This window comes from Macaca thibetana, chromosome 12, assembly GCF_024542745.1.
Source record: "Macaca thibetana thibetana isolate TM-01 chromosome 12, ASM2454274v1, whole genome shotgun sequence".
Taxonomy (NCBI): Eukaryota; Metazoa; Chordata; class Mammalia; order Primates; family Cercopithecidae; genus Macaca; species Macaca thibetana.
Genome location: NC_065589.1, coordinates 107153915 through 107180709, shown reverse-complemented (window position 1 = coordinate 107180709; position 26795 = coordinate 107153915). Strand labels below are relative to the sequence as shown.

Below are 26795 nucleotides of genomic sequence, written 5' to 3'. Positions count from 1 at the left end.
CTGGGCGACAGAGCAAGACTCCATCTCAAAATATATATATATATATAAATAAATATATATAAAAGGTTTAGAACCATGTTGGAAGTTACTCAGTGAAATGCAGCCAGCACTGTTACTGTTGACCAGTTTATCATCCCAGAAAGAAGGTAGCAAATACAAAGACAGAGATGCAGAGAATGAAGCTAAAGGAGGAACTGTGAGCCTAAGGTCATGCTGCAAAGCGTAGGGGAGAAAGGTGTGATTTCTCATTCATCTTAAGGGTCACCACCATAACAAAAGATAGGCTGACAAAGAAAAGCATAACAAATGTATTTAATCACACGTTATGTGACCTGGGAACCTTCAGAAATGCAGACCCCAAAATCTAGGGAAAACTCTGTTTTTATGTTTAGGTTTCATGAAAAATGGACAGTCATATAGAAATGTGATTGAACAAAAGGGTGTGATCTAATGGTCATGAAGCCGGTGACCCAGCAGGGCCTGTCCAGATTCTTCTTGGATTTTCTCTGTAACAGTCCCTCCCCTGGCGTATAAGTCAGGAACCTCTGAAATGAGGGTCTTCAAGGGAGAAGAGAGAGGGTGGCCTTTCTAGGTTTTTATGGCTTGCTTTTGGAGAAAGTGGTTCTAGTTTCTATGAGCCACTTTAGGGAAGAGGGATTCTGATTTCTATGACTCACTTTGGCAGGGAAAACAAAGAGGGGTAAGAGATAGGAGGGCAGGAGAAGGTCAGAGAGTCCTTGCTTCTGAAGCTTTCCTCTTTCCTTCAGTTCAAAGTACTTAGCATGCCCAAGTGCCATGCTTTAGGATATCATTTTCTTTGCCCTAACACAAGTCAAGGCAATTGAACGAAGATGGTGTCAGCTCCTTTGACCTGGTCCATCCACTGGGCATGGGCAGGAGGCAGCCACAAAGTCTTGGTGAAAACGGAGTGAGAGATGGGCCTTTGTGAAATAGGGATAAAGATTTGAACCCTGCAGGGTTCCTAAATAGATGAGTAAACCAATTGGAACCTGTCACTAGTTCGCTCTGGCTAAAGGTGACTATAATAATAACCTTCTTTTACCATAGCTGTGTCCTCTCCTCAGAGCTTCAGGCTTTCTGAATTCAGAGCCTTCCTTAAGGTAAGGAAATGGCAGTTTGCTTGAATACAATGGTCTTTTTAAGGCAGCTCAGATGTTTATCTTATCCCAATATTTACCCTATTGAATAGGATTTGGGTGGCTTATTTTTCTAATTCTCTGGGGAGTGAGATTTCGTTGTGTTAAGTTGAATATCAATTTTTAAATGAAAAATGGATCAAACTGCGAGAAAATCCTGTTCTGACCCAGGAGAGAAAAAGGCTCTGGTAAAATCTGGCCTGGATTTTTCTCTACCCACAACCTTGAGGGCAAGGAGCCCAGGGGAATGGCTGAAACAACTGCAAAAAACAACTACAGGACTCGAGTCCAGGCCTGCAGCAGAGAGCACCCAGGATGTTCTAGCATCTGAGTGCCTAGAACAGCTGTTGACTGAGCCAGATCTCCCACCCCGTCGACTTACCAGGTGGCCCCGGGTCTGGCCAGCCTTCCTGTTTAAGCCTGGGTTAAATCCTAACATCATTTATTTTTTTTCCAGTTGGTCTGAAATGAGCCTCAGAAAATAGGATCTATGACAACAACCTCTTCAAGTAAAAAGGACAATGGCCAGATTAGCCCTGAGGGTATAGGTGTGTGTTCAGCTACCATATCTCTTTTTAGAATGGAAGATTTAATTTACAGTATCCTCTTGCACCACCACTGAAGGCTTCCCTTTAGATCAGACTCAAGACAACAAGTGTGTATTCAGATTATCTGAAAGTCTCGAGGGTTTTTTTCTTAGCTAGGACCATAAGCACTAGACATGTATTTACTTAGTTAATCCTCTCAACCATCCTGTAAAATAGGGTTTATAGATGAAGAAAGCAAGGCATAGTGAAGCCAGGTTATGCCCAGATTAAATAGCTCGAGAGCAGCAGAGCCAGGGTGTGAAAGTGTGTCTGCATAACTCCGGAAGCTGTGCTCTTAGCACTATACTCTTGGAGCAGTCCTTGGAAACTAAGCATGGTGTGGGTGTGTAAAGGTAGTGGGCTTTATTTCCCTTAGTAAGCTTCCAATCAGGTTAGAAAAATGGGACTGGCCAGAGGAGGGGAAGGAATAAAACGATTGTATGTGTTGTTTGTGTGGTTTCAACCAAATTCTTTAGGTTTCCAAGATCCTGGCAGGAAGGGAAGACATGCTGCCACTTCTAAGACACCTGAGCAATTTCATTTGTGCTCCTTAGTGGCTGAAGGAGCTATGGTAAGTGGTTCAGCAAGAAAAGACTGAAGTTGTGCCAGACAGTGGGCATCTTTTTGCTTGCACCTTTGCTGGAGGCTGAGACTTTGTGAAAACAGGAGGTAGACAGCAGCTGCCCATGAGTTCATGAGAATAAAAATCTCAAAGCAGCCTTAAGTGTTGTACCAGCAAGGTCTTCCTCCTCTAGACTTTCACTTCAAACATGAAAATTTCCCTAGTGATATTTAGACATCTCCTATCAGGGAAGCAGGATATTTCCCTGACCCCTTCATGGGCAGGCACTGGAGTGCATGGGTGCTAGAACTAGCTGGCTACTTTGGTGCCAGAAGAAGTAGACTCCACTCTCTTGGTCACACTGTGTTTCGCCCCTTGTAGGAGGAGCCGCACAGGTGAGTGTGTGCAGGAGCCAGGGTGAGTGCTTCTGGGAGCCAGCAGGAGCAAAACTCCGTGTGGGCCCTGTAGCAGCATCTAGGATGGGTGCCCATGACCCCTGAAGCCCCAGAAGGAGTGTTACAATGCCCTTTTAGCTTTGCCATCCGCAGATGGCTCAAGTGTTAACAGCTCAGTGGAGGGTCAGTGTGACAGTCTTTTGCACCCACACTCATGACACCTGAGTTCTTGTTTGGTATCCAGGAGGAATGAGATTGCACGAACAAATTAGAGATGGTAAATGCAGGGGATTTTATTGCTGATGAAAGTGGCTCTCAGTGGGAAGGGGAGCTGAAAAGGGGGCAAAGTGGGAAGATAATCTTGCCCTGGAGTCCGGCCACCCCAGCCAGACTCATCTTCAAAGCTATACCATCAAGTTGTCTCTCTAAAGTCAAGCTGCTTCTCTCTGATGTCCAACCGTAGTCTCCAACATCCAGCTGCTTCTCCCCTCTGCTGACTGAGCCTGGGGTTTTTATGGGCACAGGATCAGGGGCGGGGTGGGCCATGGGTTTTGGAAAAGGCAACATTCAAGCAAGCAAATAGGGATGTATGTTCTCACTTTGGTCACCGGTATTAGGCTTTTTGGCTTGAAGCTGGGGGCCTCACCAGAAAACCACTCTCTTTTGCCCAGAATTTCCCTGTCTCCTGTCCCTGTCATCAGCACAGATTTGCTTATTCATTTATTTCAATCCACAGGTGTCTACTGAGAGTGTTCTACATGTCGAACACTGTTGTAGAAGGTTGCAGCACATGAATGAAAAGATGGACAGTGTCTGTAGCATTAACAACAACAATGAAAACAACAACAATGTTGGTATAGTGAAAGGTGGTACAAGCAACATGAAAAATTAATCAGGCCAGGTTCTGTGGCTCATGCCTGTAATCCTATCACTTTTGGAGGCTGAGGCAGGCAGATCACAAGGTCAGGAGATTGGGACCATCCTGGCCAACACGGTGAAACCCCATCTCTACTAAAAATACAAAAAAATTAGCTGGGTGTGGTGGCGCGTGCCTGTAGTCCCAGCTACTCGGGAGGTTGAGGCAGGAGAATCACTTGAACCCAGGAGGTGGAGGTTGCAGTGAGCTGAGATTGTGTCACTGTACTCTAGCCTGGTGACAGAGTGAGACACCATCTCAAAAAAAAAAAAAAAAAAAAAAAAATCAATAGAGTAGGATAAAATAATTGTACCATATATGCCAATTAACTGGCCAATATGCATAATATGTAAAAAGCACCTATAAACCAATAAGAAAAAGACATCCCATATAAAAATAGGCAGATAAGAGCACCAGATTAATCCCAGAAAAAAAAATTGGCTCTTGGCTTGCATTCAGAATTTAGGAATGTGGGAAAACCTAGTCACGAGTGGTAAATGCTGCAAACAGAAATAGGTATGGTGTTACATCACTTGTATGTTAGTTTCTTTAGTTTGTTGGTAGACAACCGAGCCAAAATTACCCTGAATAGATACCTTAAGTCCACTAAGTAAATTGTATATGATTTTGCACGTATAAGCCTTTGCCCTAATTTTTAAGAAGCACTTTCACAGACTAAATGAAAGAACAGAAGGAATGCCTACCTGAAGAAGTCTTGAGATTCACTCCATTCTGCCTTTAAAGGTAATGGAGGGATATAGATCAGTTTGGGTCGGTTGGGTTTAAGGTGCCCTGGGGTCCTCTGGCTGGAGCTGTCCAGCGCAGAGTGGTGAACACAGACCAGGCTTACCTCATAGCTGGGGAGAGAGAGGCTGGACTTTGTGCCGAGAATCGGCTGCTTCTGTGGGTAGATGGGCTGGACTGGGAGTGAGGAGATGACTCCTCCTTGCTCAGTTAAAGTACTCAGAAGGAGTCCTAGTGCTTTAGGGTAGATGAGCCTATCAACATCCTCCTGCCTCTGAGGGCAGAGCTCTGGAGACCCCTTGGGTGTCGGGCCCAAAGCAGGAGGCTCTGAAAGGGGCAAGAGGTGATCTTGGAAAAGACCACATGCATCTGTTTTTCCCTAAAATGATTCTACCTCTAAACAGGAACTGGAGACCTTGGCTGACTGGAGAGAAGGGTTGGGGGAAAGAGGAGGGAGATGTACCATGGCTCGTTCTGGCTGCCTGTGTATTGTGGCCTTCTTCAGGGTTCTCAGGAACTAGAGTGGGCTACTCAAACTTTAGTGTCCTTAAAAATCAACTGGAGAGTTTATTAACCTGCATATTCATGGACACTACGCTTAAATACTTTGAATCTACGTTTAGTTTATCATAAGGTCCTGAAATTTGCATTTTCTAAGCATTCTCAGTGCTACTAATACAGCATTCAAAGTGGCTGAAAAGATACATACAATACAGACATGTATTAAAAAATACAGGGAAGATAAAGGTGAAAAGATCCTTTGAGACACTGGCTTGAAAGACAAACCGAAGGACCTATGCCACAGTATGTGGATGTTTGATAATGGGCATGTCTGTTGTGAACGGTGCTTTGGCATTCTGCCTTCAGCCAGCACTGAGAGATGTGGGTGAGACTGGCTGCTGTGTTTGCTGAAGGATGTTGGGAAGACCCACACATAATAGAGCTTCCTCTTTAGAGATTCATAGAACAGGGTCCTTTGTATCCCACTTCTGGGAGACCTGTGCTGCTCTTCACTAACTTGTTTGCTCTTATCTTGTGGAAAATGGGGATCTCCTAAATGATTGGATTTCTTGGTCTGCTCTCTCTTCTGGGAATCATGGCTGAATCAGTGCAGCCCATTCCTTATAACTCTGGTTTGCACTTGTATAATAATCACTACTCCCCCCTCTTCCAGGCTTCACGTTAATGTCTTGCCTTTTGTTTCTCTGTCATGCCTGAGGACTACTAAAAATTATTTTGGGGTAAAATTCATATAACATTAAATTCACCATTTAAACCATTTTAAAGGGTACAATTCAGTGGCTTTTAGTACATTCATAACGTTGTTCAAGTGCCACTAGTATCTGATTCTAGAACATTTTTGTCATCCCAAAAAGAAACCTTTTAACAATTAAGCAGTCATTCCCCATTTCCCCTCCCAACCAAGTCCTCAGCAACCAGTAACAGCTATTTATCCCTATGGATTTGCCAATTCTGGACTTTTAAATTTTATTTTACTTTAAGTTCTGGGATTCATGTGCAGAATGTGCAGGTTTGTTACATAGGTATACATATGTGCCATGGTGGTTTGCTGCACCCATCAGCCCCGTTATCTGGGTTTTAAGCCCCACATGCATTAGGTATTGGTTCTAATGCTCTCCCTCCCCTTGCTTTCCACCCCTGACAGGTTCTGGTGTGTGATTGTCCCCTCCCTGTGTCCATGTGTTCTCATTGTTCAACTCCCACTATGACTGAGAACATGCGGTGTTGGGTTTTCTGTTTCTGTGTTAGTTTGCTGAGGATGATGGTTTCCAGCTTCATCCATGTCCCTGCAAAGGACATGAACTCATTCTTTTTTATGGCTGTATAGTATTCTATGGTGTATATGTGGCACATTTTCTTTATCCAGTCTATCATTGATGGGTGTTTGAGTTGGTTCCAAGTCTTTACTATTGTAAATAGTCCTGCAATAAACATCATGTGCATGTGTCTTTACAGTAGAAGGATTTCTAATCCTTTGGGTATATACCCAGTAATGGAATTGCTGGGTCAAATGGTATTTCTGGTTCTAAATCCTTGAGGAATTGCCATATTGTCTTCCACGTGGTTGAACTAATTTACACTCCCACCAACAGTGTAAAAGTGTTCCTATTTCTCCACAGCCTCACCAGCATCTACTGTTTCCAGACTTATTAATGATCGCCATTCTAACTGGCGTGAGATGGTATCTCACTGTGATTTTGATTTACATTTCTCTAATGACCAGTGATGATGAGCTGTTTCTCATAATTTGTTGGCCACATAAATGTCTTCTTTTGAGAAGTGTCTGTTCATACCCTTTGCTCACTTTTTGGTGGGGTTGTTTGTTTTTTTCTTGTAATTTGTTTAGGTTCCTTGTAGGTTCTGGTTATTAGACCTTTGTCAGGTGGTAGATTGCAAAAATTTTCTCCCATTTTGTAGGTTGCTTGTTCACTCTGATGTTAGTTTCTCTTGCTGTGCAGGAGCTCTTTAGTTTAATCAAATCCCATTTGTCAATTATAAACAGAATCATATGCATATTTGTGTCTGGCTTCTTTCATTTAGTACAATGTTTTCAAGGCTTATCTATGTTGTAACATGTATCAGTACTATACAGATTTTTATGGCTGAGTAATATTCCACTTTGATGGCTATATCCATTTAGCAGTGGATAGACATTTGAATTGTTTCATTACTCTTTTAAAAAATATGATTTTCAAAATAAATTGTTCAACCAAAAGGCACATCTTGTATGTTTATTGCAGCACTATTCACAGTAGCAAAGACACGGAATCAACCCAGGTGCTCATCAGCAGTGGGCTGGATAAAGAAACTTTTGTACATATACATCGCGGAATACTATACAGCCATAAAAAGGAATGAGGTAATGTCATTTGCAGGAATATGGATGTAGCTGGAGGCCATTATCCTAAGCAAATTATCAGAGGAACAAAAATCCAAATAAGCATGTTCTCACTTATAAGTGGGAGCTAAATACTGAGTACTCATGAACATAAAGATGGCAACAATAGACACTAGGGACTGCTAGAGGTGGGAAGGAGGGATCAGACGGGTTGAAGAACTCACTCTTGGGTACTATGGTCATTATCTGGGTGACAGGATCAATCATACCCCAAACCTTGGCATCATGCAACATACCCAGGTAACAAACATGCACATATACCCCTGAATCTAAGATAAAAGTTCAAATTAGTAAAAAAAAAAAAAAAAAAAGAAATAAAAAATAATAAAAATAAAAATATACATTTGTCTTTTATATAGCTTTCAGCCATCTCAAATCTTTTTGTAAATAGGCAGAACACAGGCAATTAAAATTCATCTATATGTTTATGTATGTATAACTGCATGTACGATTCTATACAAAAATCAACAAAAATAAAATACTACCATTATGTTTGAGCTCAGATACTAAAGTTTATTTTCTAATTACTTGGCAAAGTATCAATTCATCAATATACCCAGTCCTGAGTCTCTCCTGGGTTTCATTTCACCTAGAGGTTAAGGCAGTCTGGGGATGGGATCCGCCTGTCTTGGGGGCTAACTGCTAACTAATCCACTGTGGCTCCCCTGCATCAATACCTCTTTCTGGTCAGAGACAGGAGCAAGAAAGGAGAATGGTATTGGGCTGCTCTTCCCAAGTCCATTTTCATTCATTGCAGCAATGGATGGGTTTCAATTACAATGAGGTCATGGGCTATTAAAATGACTGCGGAGTCTGTGGGGGAGGGTGAGTCACTTGTGTGCATGTGAAATGCCCATGGCTGTTTTGTAGAACTTGGGCTCCAGTCTCTGTTTTCTTCTGGGAGTGGGTTTAAGAGTGGGCAGCAGAGGCGTCATTGGAAATGAATGTTCTCCATGTGGGATCCAAGATCACTCCCCCTGCCTCTACCTTCCCCCTTGTCTGGGTTCGAAAACAAAACTGTGTGAAAACAATAGAGGAAAAAAGCAGGCAAACTTCAGTTGGTAACATTCTTGGAGACCCCAATTATGTGCAGTGCTCTGAACTAGACCATGGGGTTGGGAAATAAGGACAAAATCAAGACATGGATGGGCAGTAGGTATCTTAAGGGCATACTCAGCACAGCCACACTCTGCCTGGTCAGTAGTTCTGGTGGCAACAGCAGCTGGTGAGGCTGGGAGGGATTGTGCCAGGCTGTTCTTGGCTGCTATGGATGGCTGCCACACTGTCTGTAGAACATGCCAAGGGAAAGTCAGGATGCCAAGCTGGTCTCTGACAAAAAACAAACAAACAAACAACTCCCAGTGTCTGAAATAAACTCAAGACATTCAAGGATGGGTCAATTCCCTGTAGATTTTTTTTTTTTTTTTTTGAGATGGAGTCTTGCTCTGTTGCCCAGGCTGGGGTGTAGTGGTGTGATCTCGGCTCACTACAACCTCCGCCTCCCGGGGTTCAAGCGATTCTCCTGCCTCGGCTTCCCGAGTGGTTGGGATTACAGGCACCCACCACCATGCCTGGCTAATTTTTGTATTTTTAGTAGAAATGGGGTTTCACCATGTTGGTCAGGCTGGTCTCGAACTGCTGACCTCGTGATTCACCTGCCTTGGCCTCCCAAAGTGCTGGGATTACAGGTGTGAGCCACCGTGCCCAGCCTTTATGGCTTCTTTTAAGGGTTGAAGTGGGGCAGTGATTGTATATTCCTGTGATGAGATCACTCAGAGCCTGTAGATGTGGAATTCCAGGTTAACTGAATGGAGCAGCTGGCTCAAGCAGTAAGTTTTATGCTCTGATGTCCTTTGGGGCTGTGCTGCCTAATCAATTCACCCTGTCCACCTGCTTTGGGAACAAGGTGGTGGTGGAAGAAGAGGCTCTGCCCCATGCTGGCTGGTTGGGTTGGTTGGGTTGGATCTCTGATTAAATGGGAGGTATCAGAATTTGGATTCCTCAGAGGTCTGAGCTGGAGCATGGATGTTGCAGATTTAGGTTGCAGATCTCATGAGAAGTAAAGCAAGTTACGTTAAAGACCAATAAGGTCAGCTTATGTGCAAAGTTGGATCCAAGAGTAAATGCCAAATGCATAGCAACAGAAGCAGGCCTGAGAGTTGAAGTTCAAGGTCACAAAGCCATGACTTGGAGGATTAGCAATCAGGCAGGTAACAAAGTAAGAGAGAGCAAGAGAGACAGAATGAGAATGTGTGTGTATGTGTGCACACATAGTATTCGTGTGTGTGTGTGTGTTAGCACATGTTTAGTTAGGTTGATAACAGTGCATATATGTGTATGTAGGGTTTGTGTGTATAGTGCATGCCAGGTGTGTGTATGTGTTTGAGGCCACTGTGTAGAGTATGAATTTATGTGGTGGGCCCCTAAGCATTTGTCTGGACTCTAGTGTGTGAATTTAGAGGCTGGCAGCTGTGTGATGATGTTTGGGTTGTGGGTTGGGCTGACTGTGAACATGTACCTCACTTATGGTCGAAGCCAATTGTAGCTAAGTACCTTGCCTTCTCAGGGTTGCTGTTCCTTAAAGGGCTATTTGGAATTGAGATCCAGGGTTGCATTTAGACCTTTCAAAGGTACTAAAATTAATGGAGCAGTGAAATCTATTGAGAGAGGTAAAGAGAATTACTGGGACCTCAATAATAAAGGCAGGCTGACCATTCTCAGGGAAAATTTCTCCCTCAAACCTCTGACTTTCTAGTTTCTAATTCTAGCTTCTGAGTTCAGATGGCTTCAAGAGACTAAATTCAAAGGCAGCTCAGAGGTTTAGACTGCATCTTCAACTGTCAGCAACTCTGGAATGCACTTGGAAGGGAGGGTGGAGAATCAGGGTCACCTTACGGTTGTGAGGACCCTATGAAGCTGAAGGTGAGGTCTGGGCTGGGGGTGAGGGTCGCTGAGCTCTGGAGTGGGCTCTGCTGGTTGGCTGTGGACAGGTAGGTGTTGCTGGTCTTCAGCATCTCATCCACAAGCCAGAGTGTTGTTGGGGTGGGTTCCCCAAGACCCTTTTAGTGTGGCAGTGTTGGGATTGCAGGCTGGCAGCTGCCTGTGGTTTCAGACAAGAGGGAGGATTCCCAGAAGCATGTGTGCTCCTTTTCTACCACTTTGAAAAGTTTTGAAATGCAGGTTTCTGGAAAAATGACAAGGTGCTCCTAATGGACAAGGTCCTGTATTTTCTAGGCAACTGATACATGTTCAAAAAGTTAATAATTTTCCGTAAAGGTATGTGTTTTCAGGTATTTGGAGCTGGGTTAAAAGACATCATAAAATTCATTGGCTTCTTCCACACACTTCTCAACCTTGCATTGAAAGTCACTCGCAACATCCCATGAGGCAGGTACTATTAATGTTACCTTCCTTTCCCAAATGAGACAGAGGCACTGCAAAGTGAAGCTGTGGAGGCCTGCCTGTTTCACCCAGTGCTAGTTTCTCTTCTCTTGGATTCCCAAGGTCTTGGTTACAGAAGATCTCTTTCTTGATCCAAGGATATGCTGACGTGAAAATACATCGTTCTTTGAGGGAGAAGCAAATTCTCAACAGATTCCAGGTAATGACAAAATCCTGTCCCTCCACCCTGCAGGAAAAGCCCTAAGCATGAAGTGGCTCTGACATCCAAACTGCAGAGCCAGCTTCCTGGTGGCAGGGAGAGCTGGGATGTGGGGCAAGGCCAGCAAAACTTTGATTCAGTGAAACCTTTGGTTTCAGGGCTTTCTAGTGATATCAGCACGGTGGTCTCAGGTTCCAGTGATAGGCGGAGGGATTTCATCTCTCCATGGAAGACCCTTTCACGCATTTCTTCGTATGTTATTAAGCATAATGTTTGGAGACATTTTCTGTTAAAAAATAATCCTCAAGTCTATGGAAAGGAAAAGAATCAGCACCCCTCCTAACCCCCTTTCAAAATCTTCCTCCCCAGCAGCCTAGCTGTAGTTTTGTGCTCGGAGACTGACAGAGGTGTCCTGCTCCAACCGCTGCTCTTTGTTTTTCCCTCCACACAAGTTAATTTTCCCAGGGTCATGCAGTGACAGTTCACTATGGACACAGCATTTTCCTGCAAGATATTTTCTGAAACCACCAACAGCCTTTTGGTTTTCAGGATTCTGATTTAAAGAAATTTGCATCAATAGCTCGTTGGGCCCCCTCATTTACATACATCTTTGAAAGGGCAGGAGCTTGGGGAATGCAATGAAAAAAAGCAAAACATGAATGCCCAGGCGTTGCACACTCTGCCGAGATGCCCAAGACTATTAAGAAGTAGAAATTTAACTTCCAGTTACCTCAATGTGTTGCTGTGGAGTTACGGAAGACAGGAAAAGAATAAACACTGTTAATTTTTTCTTACCTTTGCAACTATGATAGAGGACGTTGGCATTTGGCTTCCCAAAACAGAATAAAGTTTTCTGGGGAATGTTTTTGTTCTCAGGGTGGGGAAAACTTTGGACATTAATTAAGATGCATTAAGGAATGAAATGAAATGTGTTCTAAGGAGCCAAAAATGTTTTGCAGCTAGTGCCGGACCTGATTTGGCTAGCACCCTGCAGGCAAGATTTCTGAGTTTACGATTCTGAAAAGATGGGCCCATGAGTCAAAATGCAATTTCTTTTTAGCCAATGATGTTCTACATTATTTAGGAAGCAAGCTGGATTGATGACATTTGGAAGTCCTGTTGAGACAGGATTATGAGTGTGTTTTGTTTTCCATGTAGTGGATCCTGGGGTAATTACTGAATAAGAATACCTCATTCCAAGTTTTAAAATAAAAAATCAGAGCAAAGAATCACATAGCCATATTTTTAAAAGAATATGAGAAATAAGATGGAAATATAAATTTTAGTGTCTTGAAGATTTCTTTAGATTTGTTGAATCTGACTTAACTGATGTCTATGGACCCCCTGTCCCCCAAGGAGTATATGTTTAGAATTCAAAGGATACATGAACTTGAATAAGAAGAAATAATTACATCTCTAATTGAAAATTGGCATGTCCTTTAATTATGAAGTTAGATGACAAGCCACAGTAACATTAGCAAACCTATAATGTTTTCACCAGTAAAAACCACAGCTATTTCCATAGCACATTGAAATTATTACAGATATCTCAAACTATTATTGACTTCAGCACTTCAAAGTTCTGACACTTACTGGACCAGCCCCTAGGTCTTGTTATAAGTACTTTAATATATAGTGAGATCTGTCATTGCTACACATTCCTATACCCAAACTTTGTTTTCTAATACTATTTTGATAACAATTTTTCAATGTAGTTGTTTTCCTTTATAATCCTGGGTATTTTATTTTAAGCATTGAAAAGCATTACCATGAGAAGTTCAGAGATTCCAGAATGCCAGAGGACACAAACATGGAAGAATCTAAAGCTTAATCCCTTCTCTAAAGTCAGTGAGACTGGGGGGGCAGTGAGGGTGAGAGAACCTATGGGGGAAAGGATGGAGGTGGAGGGAGGAGTGGGGAGGAGGGAGGAGGGACACAAGAGCCAATCCAGCCTGACCTACACATTGCCTCCCTGAGTGATCTAGGACGACCGGATCTCTCTGAGGCTGCATGTGCTGATGTTAACTGTGACAATAATCTTGTTATTTCTAGGAGGCTCAACAACATCCTACCCATGTAAATTTCTCAAAATTTCAAATTTTTTTTTTTGCTAAGCTGAAGGCTATTGGAAATTTATAGTAACTCCCAACTATATGTCCAGTCTAATAAAAAATAAAATTACCTTAGAGCAGGGTTCCCCAAATCCCTGGGCTATGGACCAGTAACGGCCTGCTACGCACCAGGAGGTGAGTGGCAGGTGAGCGGAGGAAGCTTCATTTGTATTTACAGCTCTTCACCATGGCTCACATTACTGCCTGAGGCTGGCCTCCTGTCAAATCAGTGGCAGCATCAGATTCTCATAGGAGCACAAACCCTATTGTGAACTGTGCATTTGAGGGTTCCAGGTTGCGCACTCCTTACGAGAATCTAATACCTGATGATCTGTCACTGTCTCCCATCACCCCCAGATGGGACTGTCTAGTTGTAGGAAAACAAGCTCAGGGCTCCCACTGATTCTACATTATGGTGAGTTGTATAATTATTTCATTATCATGTAATAACAATAGAAATCAAGTGCACAATAAATGTAATGCACTTGAGAATCATCTCCAAACCAACCCCCCTCCCCAGGTCCAAGGAAAAATTGTCTTCCATGAAACCGGTCCCTGGTGCCAAAAAGGTTGGGGACTGCTGCCTTAGAGGCCTGTAAATTATTAAGACCTGAACTGAAAACTACTGTATTAATTGTGTGTTGAGAAGGAACAGAAGCTGTCTTCCTTCCTTCAATCTATATTTGGACTCCCTGCACTCACTCGCCTACTGGAATCCTCCTCCTTTGTTGCTGGTAACTTGAACCATCCAGGTCAGTGGTTCCCAAAGTGTGATCTCTGCACCAGCACATAAGCATCACCTGGGAGCTTGTCATAAATGCACATTCTCCAGCCCAGCCCCAGGCATACAAGGAATCAAAGCAATGGGGGTGGGCCTCCTTGCTAATTACCTACTTTCTCTGGGTGACCCCTGATAATCACAGGTTTTGACCCACATGGCCCTTAGTTTGGCTTCTGTACCATCCAACTTTTTGGAATCTACCTTCAGGACTGAAAAATCTCACTTTTCAGTGTTCTTTATCACAGCTACAGGTAAAAGTGACTCTTAGCTGGATTACAAGAGTGGAAGGGGAAGTCTGGGGGTAGGGGTGATGTGCTTAGTGAGCAACTCATTCCCAGTTCCTTCAGCTTCCCTTTGCCTTGGGGCTCTTTTGCTCTTGGTGTTCGCCACCTCTGCCCTGCTCCAGCCCATCTCTAAGAGGCCTCCTGTTTGACACATGAAATTGGCCACAGTGGAAGTATTTACATCATGGAAATAGCAAATGTTATACATTAAGATGTTTTTTGTTTGTTTCTAGAGTATCAGTTTATGAGCCCACTTCTGAATGAATATATTTAAAACCACATTGGCATTTGCTAGTTTCTATGAACTAAGGAATGTCACTTCACCTCTTAGGTATCAAAAATTCAGAAGACATAGATAGTCTAGGTAAGAGAATGGAAGTCATCCATAATACCACCACTCAAAGATAAGTATGATTAATGTTTTGATGAATTTCTCATCTTCCATGCTGTATTAGTCAGAGTTCTTCAAAGAGACAAAATGAATGCGATAGATATCTATGTATTGATATAAATATAAATTAGATATAAATATAAATATAAATAATATACGAGAGGGGATTTATTAGAGGAATTGGTCCCCAAGATTATGGAGCCTGAGATGTCCCACAATAGGCCGTCTGCAATTTGGAGACCTGGTTCACGGTTCAGTTTGAATCTGAAAGCCTCAGAACCAGGGAAGCTGATGGTGTGACTCACAGTCGGAGGACAAAGGCCTGACAACCTGGAAGGCCACTGGTGTAAGTCCTGGAGTCCAAAGGCTGGAGAATCTGAAGTTCTGATGTCTGAGGGCAGGTAAAAAAAGAGCATCCCAGCTCCAGGAGAGAGAGGAAAGACGCTTTCTCTACCTTTTGTGTTCTCTCCAGGTTCCCAGGTGATTAGATGGTGCCCACTCACATGGAGGGCAGATCTTCCCCATGCAATCCAACTCACAGGCCAATCTCCTCTGGAAAGACCCCCCCACAGATACACCCAGAAGGCATGCTTTACCACTTCTCTAGGCGTTCCTTCGTTCAGTCAAGTAGACACTTAAAGTTAACCATCACATATGCCAATATTGGGGCTCACAAAACAATACCCCAAAATGGAGGCCTCAGAAAGAGCCTCAGAAGCAAAAGTTCTTCTCTACCTTCTCCTGCCTTCTTGTCTCTCAGTCCTATTCTCCCGCAAGGCTAGCCATAGGAACTAGAATCCCTCTGCCCCAAGATAGGTCATAGAAACCAGAACCCCTTTTCCCCAAAGTCAGCCACAAAACTTAAAAATATTACTCTAACCTTCCCCACTTCTTTCTGTGTAAAAACTGGCCGTAAATAAAGTATCTGACCTACCTTGTTTGGTGGAGGTCATAAGACCCCATTGCAGAGAGGGTCCTGCACCACACCCAGAAGGGCAGAATACTGCTCAGCTAGGCCAAGAGGAATGTAGACAGACAGGCCTTGCTTGGTTTCCCGGCTCAGTCTATTAGCGTTAGCTCATACCCTTTTTGTTCAATCAGTCATATTTCTACAAGGATACCCATACTTTGTCGAACCTAAGCATAAAAATGGACAATTTCTCCTGTATCTTTGCTTCTTTATTCTGAAGGCTCCTGTGTCTATGCATTAAATAAATTCGTATGCCTTTGCTCCAATTAATGTGCCTTTTGTAAGTTGATTTTTCAGTGAAACTTTGGAGGGCCAAGAGGAAAGTTCCACTATGCACTTACACTATGCATTTCCCAAAATGCACTTACTCTATGCATTTTGTTTAAATATTTGAGATTATGCAATTGGGTATCCTTTTTTCATAACAATCATAACCATTTTGCTGTGTCATTAAAATTATTTGAAAACATGTTTTTTGATGGCTGTGTAATATCTCATCCTTGGGATTAAACACTTTACCTATCCATCTGCATTATAAATAATGCTGCAGTGTCTTTTTTTCTTCTGCATTTCAATAGTTTTCTTAGATTATGTTCCCAGAAGAAGAATCTCTGAGTCGGTTTTTGAGGCTTAAATACATATTTACAAGTTGTTTCCCAAAATGTTTGTCCTAGTTTATATTCACGCTGATGGAAAGGGAGCACTCCTTTTGATCTTAGCCACGATGTTAGCCACATTAAGAGCTGTATTTTAACTTAGACACCAGCATTTACACATCGACACACATTGCATTTGGATATCTATTTGTTGTCTGACAGCTTTAGAAGGGGATGGCCAAATTTGGAGTGTTACTAAAAAAATCTGGTGTCAAGACAACTGAAGCTCTTCTGGTAGAGGCTGGCCAACCTGAATAAAAATGATAGTTATACTCTTTTAATGTGTCAGCCTTTTGTAATTTAAATGCTTGCAATGAAATGTGAAATGCAGGTAGACATTTCGTATATTACCATATTGAGTAAGGGTGACAGTGATAAGATCGTACCTTTCATTTTATTAATTAAAAATGTATGGCTGGGTGTAGTGGCTCATACCTGTAATCCTAACACTTTGGGATGCTGAGGTAGGAGGATCACATGAGGTCAGGTGTCTGAGACCAGCCTGGGCAACATAGGGAGACCCCTTCTACAAAAAAAAAAAAAAAAAAAAGTCAGGTGTGGTGGTACCTGCCTGTAGAGGCTGGGGTGGGAGGATTGTTTTGAGCCCAGAAGGTTGAAGCTGCCACGAGCCATGATCATGTCACTGCATTCCAGCCTGGGTGGCATAGTGAGACCCTGTCTAAAATTAAAATAAAATAAAATAAAATAAAAGAACAGCAGCACCTCTATTGTTTTATTATGAAAGGAATATATGCTCATTGTAGATGATTTAAAAACACATAGACAACTTAAAATAAATATTACTTATTAGTTGTTTTCTTCCAGTCTTTTTTCTATGCACATGTATATGTGTATAGTTTTAATATTTTGCATATATAACTTTAAACCAAAAAGGCATGCTGTATATGCTGTTGTACACTCTCCTTTTTTGATCTCCGCTTTTACTCCCCTTAAACTAAATAGACTTTAAATGCCTTTCCATGTTATTTAATAGCCCTCTAAACATCCTTTTAAATGTCTTCCAGTATTCTATATTTGGATATATTATTTTTATTTAAACCATCCTTATGGTGGGACACTTTTGCATCATATGTTTTACATTATTGTCAATAATACTTGTTATCCCTGAATTCTGAGTTTTATAGCTAGCAGACTCGTTTGGGAACAGCTCAGAAAGAAGCTGACTCAGTCTTAGAAGGTCTCGGCTGACCAGCTCCAGTATGGATTATTGCTCCTGTCTGTCCTATTTCTTCTTTCCTCTCTGATTGTTCTCCTTCCTTTCACAGGCCTGTGACAGAGGGAAGTCTAGAGCTCTCCATCTTCCCCAGCTCACTTTGTCTTGCTCTTCATCTCAGGATCCCATAAGGCCTGAAGCTGAGATCATCAGTGTCATGCTGGCTCCTCTCCTTATTTGTTTAAAATAATTAGGGACACAGTTGAAGAATAAGATAGTACAGATGCTCCTCAACTTATGATGGGGTTATGTCCTGAATGTCCCGATAAACTCATCATAAGTGAAAATATTGTGTCAAAAATACATTTAATAAACCTGACCTACCGAATGACAGTTTGGCCCAGCCTAACTTAAACATGCTCAGAACACTTACATTAGCCTGCCGTTGGACAAAATCATCTAACACAAAGCTTATTTTGTAATAAAGGATCAAATATCTCATATAATTTATTGAATACTCTACTGAAAATGTAAAATAGAATGATTGTATAGGTACTCAAAATGCGGTTTATACTGAACAAGTATCAATTTTGCCCCATCATGAAGTTGAGAAGTCATAAGTGGAGCCATCATAAGTCAGGGGCCATCTGTACTGTGAGGATTAGAGTAAGGGGTTACTCACCTTACCCTTGCCAACTTCCCAATTCTCTATAATTTCCCAGAGGTAGCCATTTACAATTAATTTTAATTTTTGTGGCTACATAGTAGGTGTATGTGTGGGGTACATAAGATGCTTTGATACAGGCATGCAATGAGTAATCACAACATCATGGAAAATGGGGTATCCATCCCTTCAAGTATTTATTCTTTGTATTACAATCCAATTATACTTTTTAAAGTTATTTTTAAGTGTGTGATTAAATTATTATTGGCTGTCGTTGCCCTGTTGTGCTAGCAAATACTAGGCCTTCTTCATTCTTTCTATTTTTTTGGTACCCATTAACCATTCCCACCTTCCCCTCCCGCTCCCACCTTCCCTCTGGTAACCCTTCTTCTGCTCTCTAGCTCCATGAGTTCAATTGTTTTGATTTTAGATTCCCCGAAATAAGTGAGAACATGTGATGTTTGTCTTTCTGTGCCTGGATTATTCCACTTAACATAATGACCTCCAGTTCCATCCATGTTGTTGCAAATGACAGGATCTCATTCATTTTTTGTGGCTGAATAATACTCCATTGTGTATAAGTACCACATTTTCTGTATTCATTGCATTAGCTTGCTCTCACACTGCTAATAAAGACATACCCAGGACTGGGTAATTTATAAAGGAAAGAGGTTTAATTAACTCATAGTTCCACATGGCTGGGAAGGCCTCAAGGTCATGGCCGAAAGCGAAGCAGAAGCAAAACACCTCTTACGTGGCAGCAGGCAAGAGACAGCTCGTGCAGGGTAACTCTCATTTATAAAGCCATCAGTTCTCATGAGACTTATTTACTACCACAGGAACAGTATGGGAGAAACCGCCCCCATAATTAGATTATCTCCACCTGGCCCCACCCTTGACACATGGGGATTATTACAATTCAAGGTGAGATTTGGCTGGGGACACAGCCAAACCATATCATCCATTCATCTGTTGATAGACACTCAGGTCGCTTCCAAATCTTAGCTATTATAAACAGTGCTCAAACAAACTTTGGAGTGCAGATATATCCTTGATATACTGATTTCCTTTTTGGGGGTGTATACCCAACAGTGGGATTGCTGAATCATATGGTAGCTCTATTTTTAGTTTTTTGAGGAACTTCCAAACTGTTTTTCATAGTGGTTGTACTAATTTACATTCCCACCAACAGTGTAAGAAAGTTTCCTTTTCTCCACATCCTCACCAGCATTTGTTATTGCCTGTCTTTTGGATAAAAGCCATTTTAACTGGAGTGAGATGATATCTTGTAGTTTTAATTTGCATTTCTCTGATGATCAATGATGTTGCGTACCTCTTCTTATGCCTGTTTGCTATTTGTATTTCTTCTTTTGAGAAATGTCTATTTAAATCTTTTGTCCATTTTCAAATCAGATTATTAGATTGTTTCCTATAGAGTAGTTTGAGTGCCTTATATATTCTGGTTTTTAATCCCTTGTCAGCTGGTTAGTTTGCAAATATTTACTCCCGTTCTATGGGTTGTCTCTTCACTTTGTTGATTGTTTCCTTTGCTGTGCAGAAGCTTTTTAACTTGATATGATGCCATTTGTCCATTTTTGGTTTGCTTGTCTCTGCTTATGGGGTCTTACTCAAGAAATTTTTGCCCAGACCAATGTCCTGGAGATTTTCCCCAATGTTTTCTTGTAGTAGTTTCATAGTTCGAGGTCTTAGGTTTAAGTCTTTGATCCCTTTTGATTTGATGTTTGTATTTGGCAAGAGATAGAGGCATAGCTCCATTCATCTGCATATGGATATCCAGTTTTTCCAGCACCATTTATCAATGATACTCTTTTCCCCAAAGCATGTTCTTGGCACCTTTGTTGAAATTGAGTTCACTGTGGGTGCGTGGATTTGTTTCTGGGTTCTCTGTTCTGTTCCATTGGTCTGTGTGTTTTTATACCAGTACCAAGCTGTTTTGGTTACTATAGCTCTGTGGTATAATTTGAAGTCAGGTGATGTGATTCCTTCAGTTTTCTTCTTTTTGCTTAAGATAGCTTTGGCTATTTTGTGTTTTTTGTGGTTCCATATAAATTTTAGAATTATTTTTTCTATGTGAAGAATGTCATTGGTATTTTGATAGGAATAGCATTGAATCTGTAGATTGCTTTGAGTAGTATAGACATTTTAACATTATTGATTTTTCCAATCCATAAACATGAAATATCTTTCTATTTTTTTAATGCCCTCTTCCATTTCTTTCATCAGTGTTTTATAGTTTTCCTTATAAAGCTCTTTCCCTTCTTTGGTTAATACTTAGGCATTTAATTATATTTATGGCTATTGTAAATGTGATTACTAATTTACATTCCCACCAACAGTGTAGGAAGGTTCCCTTTTCTCCACATCCTCACTAACATTTACTATTGCCTGTCTTTTGGATAAAAGCCATTTTAACTGGAGTGAGATGATACTTCATTGTAGTTTTGATTCACATTTCTCTGATGATCAGTGATGTTGCATACCTTTTCTTATGCCTGTTTGCCATTTGTATGTCTTCTTTTTTTGGGTTAATTAAATTTATTTTAAAAATCATAAAATGTTTCTTACAAAAGAGCATTGCATTCTGAACTGCTCTGAACAGATGCCAGGGACATGTGGGCTATTGTTACTTTTCCTGCCTGTCCCACCCCCCAAATGTTACAATGACCACAAAGCAAGGTGTTCATAATAATTACATAGGGGGAATTTCTTCAAACCACCAACAATAACAAAAAATAAGATCCACTCACTCTGCTGCTGTTTCAAAATTTCAATGTTAGTTTTTTTGTTTGTTTGTTTGTTTGTTTTTGCATGCCCTTCCCCCTCCAACCCTGCTGGTAAGGAACTAAAACATTACATCTGGTGAACAGCGAAAATTTCCCTACACCTCAAATGCAGAACACCTATGAAGCAGAGGAATGTTGGCTTTTTAAACAGAAGCAGATTGGAAAAAAAAAAAAAAAAAGCATGCAGGACTCCTTCAGTTCTTCACTAGTCTTAGAAAAATTTTCCAGAATACTGCTTCACACTGTTCAGCAGCAAATACTGTGCATTCTGTATCTGGTCCTGTGTTCCTGTAATGGTAATGATCTGATCTTTGAATCCTTCTAAAGGCTCATCAATTTTGATCAAAGCTCCCTACTCATGACGGATTTGTTTAATCCATTGACCACCTTTGCCAATAATAGATCCAGACAAATCTTTGGGAATAGTTACTTGTGTAGTAATAATAGGTCCACCAAGATCACCATATGAGCCACGACCCCCTGCATAGGAATAATCATATCTGGAGCCACCCTGTGGTTCATAAGCCATCTGCCATTCTGATGTGCTCCATGGATCTACTGCAGAGTCCCAAGTTTCATCAGCACTGAAATCAACCATGCCGACATAACGGTCTCCAGGTCTCCCTTTTCTGTTATAGGTCATGAGATCTCCCCCTCTAGGTGGTGGAGGAAGAGGAAGATTCCGAGCTCTGCTACCACCCCAGCTGTCTTGTCCAGGAGGAGGAGAAGGTGGTCCTTGACGAGCGCTCATATCATCATAATTTCTTCTAGATGGAGGCATGGGACGCCCACTACGACCAGGAGGCATTCTATCAAAACCACCTCTTCCCTGCATCAGAAATCCCACTGGGCGTCCACGGCGGTCATCAAACACCATTGTAAAACCACCATAATCATAGGTTTCATCATAAAAATTGGGATCATAAGGCTGTGCATGTCCTTTGATGGGAGACTCAGATATAAGATCAAGGATGATCTTTATGCACTCTACAACCCTATCGGGTTTTCCTCCAATAAGAATAACTCGGTCAGTGGAATGAGGACAACATTGCTGGAAAAGCGTGATGGTTGGTTGTTTTCTCAGTTCTTTGATTTTAGCCTCTTTGACCCCAGTGATTCCTGCTGCTAGACTCTGATGAATCAACAGCCTCAACTCGCAGTCAAAGTCACTTCCTTTATGGTGTTGGTAATTTAAGTATTCCACAGCATCAGATTCGAGCGGGAACTGGCTGGTTGCAGTGGGTGATGGCAACTGCAGGCCCTCTTCCAAGGTATGGATGATTTTCCTTATAATTTCTCCAATTGTTTCAATATCAGCACTGATACTCAATATAGGCTTGGGGCCACTGCTATCTGGAATTGAAACACTGGCATTGTAGTCTGTAGGGAGAGCCTTAATATTCTTGCTTCCTTTTCCAATCACTGCCCCAGCATTCTTGCTCTGAAGCAGAATGTGTAATTCAACCATCTCATCAGTGTTTCCAGGTCTTTTAAATATTTGTTCCTCTTCCATATCTTCTGCAGGGCGTTTACCAAATTCACCACTGGTTTCAGTGTTAGGGAAGGTTTCTTCTGGCTGTTCAGTTTCCACATTCTTGTATTAAATGGACACACCAATCAGTTATTATATATCCTTGCAGAGCAGAACTGAAGTGTTCTGGGTCAGACCAATGACTGACACCCCAGCGCTGCAGTAGCCACGCGAGGTCACCGTCCCTCCGCCGCCGCGCTTGTGTGTCTTCTCCTGAGAAATGTCGAATTAAATTTTTTCTCCACTTTTAAATCAGATTACTAGATTCTTTCCTATAGAGTTGTTTGATTAGGTTTTAATTTCTTTTTCAAATTGTTCACTGTTGGTGTATAGAAATGTTACTGATTTTCATATGTTGATATCCTGCAACTTTACTGAATTTATCGGTTCTAACAGTTTTTTGGTGGATTCTTTAGGTTTTTCCAAACATAAGCCCATATCATTTGGAAACAAAGATAATTTGACTCCTTCCTTTCCAATTTGGATGCCTTTTCTTTCTTTCTCTTGTCTGATTTCTCTAGCTAGGACTTTCAGTATTATGTCCAATAATAGTGGTGAAAGTGGCATCCTTGTCATCTTCCAGAGCTCAGAGGAAAGGCTTTCCGTTTTTCCCCATTCAGTATGATACTAGCTGGTGGTCTGTCATATATGGCTTTTATTATGATGAGACATGTTCCTCCTATAGCCAGTTTTCAGAGAGTTTTTATTATGAAGAGAGTTGAGCTTTATTAAATGCTTTTTAAGCATCAATTGAAATGACTTTATGGTTTTTGTCCTTCATTCTGATGATATGATGTATCATGTTGATTGATTTGTGGATGTTGAAACATTCTTGCATCCCAGGGATAAATCCCACTTGGTAATAATGCATGATCTTTTTAATATATTGTTGAATTCAGTTTGCTAGTATTTTGTTGAGAATTTTTGCACCAATATTCATCAGAGATATTCGCCTGACCTTTTTTTTTTTTTTTTTTTTTTTTTTTTTTTTAAATGTATCTTTGTCTGGTTTTGGTATCAGGGTATTACTGGCTTCATAGAATTGGTTTGAAAGTAGTCCCTCTTCCTCTATTTTTCAGAATAGTTTGAGTAGGATTGGTATAAGTTCTTCTTTAAATGTTTGGTAGAATTCAGCAGTGAAGCCATGTGGTCCAAGGTTTCTCTTTACTGGGAGACTTTTAGTACAACTTCAGTCTCATTACTTGCTATTCATCTGTTCAAGTTTTGGATTTCTTTCTGTTTCAGTCTTGGTGTACATGTCCTATACAGTTGTACGTGTGTAGGAATTTGTCCATTTCTTCTAGATATTCCGATTTATTGGGATATAGTCGATCCTTTAAATTTCTGTGGTATCAGTTGTATGTCTCCTTTTTTATTTCTGATTTTATTTGGATCTTCTCTCTTTTTAATTCATTAGCCTGGCTAAATGTTTGTCAATTTTAACTTTCAAAAAACCAACTCTTTGTTTCATTGATATTTTATATCATTTTCTTTATTTCAATTTTATTCATTCTACTCTGATATCTATCTATCTATCTATCTATCTATTATCTATCATCTATCTATCTATCTATCTATCTATCTATCTATCTATCTATTTTTTTTTGAGACAGTGTCATGTTTTGTCACCCAGGCTGGAATGCAGTGGTGTGATCTCAGCTCACTGCAGCCTTGACCTCCTAGACTCAAGTGATCCTCCTGCCTCAGCTCCCTCAAGTAACTGGGACTGCAGGCATGCGCTGCCATGCCTGGATATATATATATATATATATTTTTGAATCTTTTGTAGAGACAGTGTTTGCCATGTTGTTCAGGCTGGACTTGAACTCCTGAGCTCAAGTGATCTGCGGCCTCAGCCTCCCAAAGTGCTAGGATTACAGGCACTGCACCTGCCTCAAAGCCAATAACTGTTAGCTTTGCCCTTTTGAGGCTATTTTCTACATCCTGTAGGTGTGCTTTATTGATTTTTATTCTTTTATTTTTGTCTCATCTGACTGTGTATTTTCAAATAACCTGTCTTCAAGCTCACTAATTCTTCCTTCTGCTTGACCAATTCTGCTATTAAAAAATGCTGATGCGTTCTTCAGTATGCCAATTGTATTTTTCAGTTCTGGAATTTGTGCTTAATTCTTTTTAATTATTTCAATCTCTTTGTTAAATTTATCAGATTGAATTCTGAATTCCTTCTCTGTGTTATGTTGAATTTCTTTGAGTTTCCTCAACACAGCTATTTTGAGTTCTCTGTCTGAAAGGTCACATATCTCTGTTCCTTCAGGACTGGTCTCTGCTGCCTTATTTAGTTCATTTGGTGAGATTATGTTTTCATGGATGGTGTTGATGCTTGTAGATGTTCTTTGGTGTCCGAGCATTGAAGAGTTAGGTATTTATTGTAGTCTTCTTAGTCTGGGCTTGTTTGTACCTGTCCTTGGGAAGGTTTTCCAGATATTCAAACAAACTTGGATATTGTGATCTAAGCTGTATTTGCTTTAGGGGGCACCCAAAGTCCAGTAACACTGTGGTTCTCGTAGACTCCTAGAGGCACTGCCTTCATGGTCTTGGAAAAGATCTGAAAGACTTCTCTGAATTACCAGGCAGAGACTCTTGTTCTCCAAAAGTGGTGTCTTTTGGAGTTGTGAGTTCACCCAAATGAATGGAGTCTCTCTCTTTCTGTCCTGAGCCGCCGGAGGTGGAGGTGGTGTGACACAGCACACCTGTGGCCACCACCACTATGACTGCGCTGGGTCAAATTTGAAGCCAGCATAGCACTGAGTCTCACCAATTGCCTGCTGTAACAACCCCCTGGCTACAGTCTCTGTTTGGTCAAGGCCCTGTGGCTCTACAATCAGCAGGTGGCAAAGCCAGCCAGGCCTGTGTCCTTCCCTTCAGGGTGGTGAGTTCCCCCAGGCTCCAGGCATGTTCAGAGGTGCTGTCTGGGAGCCAGGGACTAGAGTCAAAAACCTTAGAAGTCTATCTGGTATTCTACTGTACTGTGGCTGAGCTGGCACTCAAACCACAAGACACGGTCTTTCCCACTCTTCCCTTCCCTTTCCAAAGGTAGAGGAGCCTCACCTCATGGCCACTGCCAACACAGGCCCATGGGGAGTACTGCCAGACTACCACCTATGTTCCCTTAAGGCCCAAGTGCTCTTCAGTCAGCTTGTGGTGAATGCTGCCTTGTCTGGGATCCACTCTTCAGGGCAGTGGGCTCCCCTCTGGCCCAGGGCAGGTCCAGAAATTATGCCATTCAAGATCCAAGTCTTGGAATCAGGGACCCCAAGAGCCAGCTTGGTGCTCTACCCCCCTGTGATTGAGCTGGTACCTGAGGTGAAAGACACAAGTCCCCTTTGCTTTTCTCAAGTGGAAGGGGCATCGTCTCATAGCCTCCACAGTAGGGAATGTGCTGAGTCTCACCTGAAGCCAGCAAGTCTCAGAGTCTCATCCAAGGCCCTTGGTGTGATACTTGCATATCACTGCTGGTTATTTTGAGCCCAAGGGTTCTTCAGTTAGCAGGTGATGAATGTTGCCACTACTGGGTCTTTCCCTTCAAGGCTACAGGTTCCCTTCTGGCCCAGGATGTGTCTAGAAATGTCATCTGGGAGTTAGGGCCTGAAAAGGGGGACTCATGACTGTGACCGGTGCCCTATCCTGCTGTGGCTGAGCTAGTATCCAAGATGCAAGATGAAGTCTTCTCGACTCTTCCCTCTCCTCTCCTCAAGTGGAGGGAAGTGGTCTCTTTTGGAGTTGTGAGTTGTGCAGCTTGGATTTAAGGGAGGGGAAATGCCAGCATTCCCTTAGTCACCCTGGCTGGTGTTTCAGTAGGTTGCATGCCCCCTCAGTCCGCTGTCTCTGGGCCCAGTTCGGCACTGGTATTCAACTAGGAGTTGCAGTCCTTGTGGCCTAGGCTGCCTTTCAAGTTTATTGAGGGCCCCAGAGCATGTTAGCCCATAGTGGCGAGGCTTGCAGGAACTCAAATTCAGACACTGTGATTGGCAATTCCCTTCTGGTTAGGGCTGATTTAAATGCTCTGTTGGTGGTCGGGCATCACCTGAGTTTGGTCTGACTTTGCTCTCTAATAGGGCAGCACTGAGCTCAATGCCTTACAGATGCTGTGATCTTCCTCTCTCCAGTGCACCAAAACACTCTCCATACTGCGCTGCAGTTGCCAGGGGATGGGGAAGGGTGGCATTGGAGATTCAAGACTGTTTTCCTACTTCCTCAGTGCCTTTTTCAGAAATACAAAGTTAAAACCAGATACTGTGAGTGCTCACTTGATTTTTGGTTCTTATGAAGGTGCTTTTGTGTGTGTGTGTGTGTGTGTGTAGATAATTATTAAATTGGCATCCTGGCCGGGCGCAATGGCTTATGCCTATAATCCCAGCACTTTGGGAGGCCAAGGAGGGTGGATCACCTGAGGTCAGGAGTTTGAGACCAGCCTGACCAACATGGAGAAACCCTGTCCCTACTAAAAATGCAAAAATTAGCCGGGCGTGCACATGCCTGTAATCCCAGCTACTCAGGAGGCTGAGGCAGGAGAATCACTTCAACCT

General features: G+C 41.9%; 2 protein-coding genes across 2 annotated transcripts in view; both read right to left on the bottom strand.

The window, feature by feature from the left end:
• The window catches only part of DARS1 (aspartyl-tRNA synthetase 1), a 1211452-nt gene that overhangs the window by 285654 nt on the left and 899003 nt on the right, over nucleotides 1–26795 (bottom strand). The gene's annotated exons all lie outside the window — the stretch shown is intronic.
• LOC126932346 (heterogeneous nuclear ribonucleoprotein K-like) lies at nucleotides 20457–25618 on the bottom strand. The gene is given in 2 exon segments (XM_050751045.1): nucleotides 20457–22311; nucleotides 25568–25618. Coding segments are annotated over 2 exon segments (1434 nt in total). The 3' UTR covers nucleotides 20457–20928.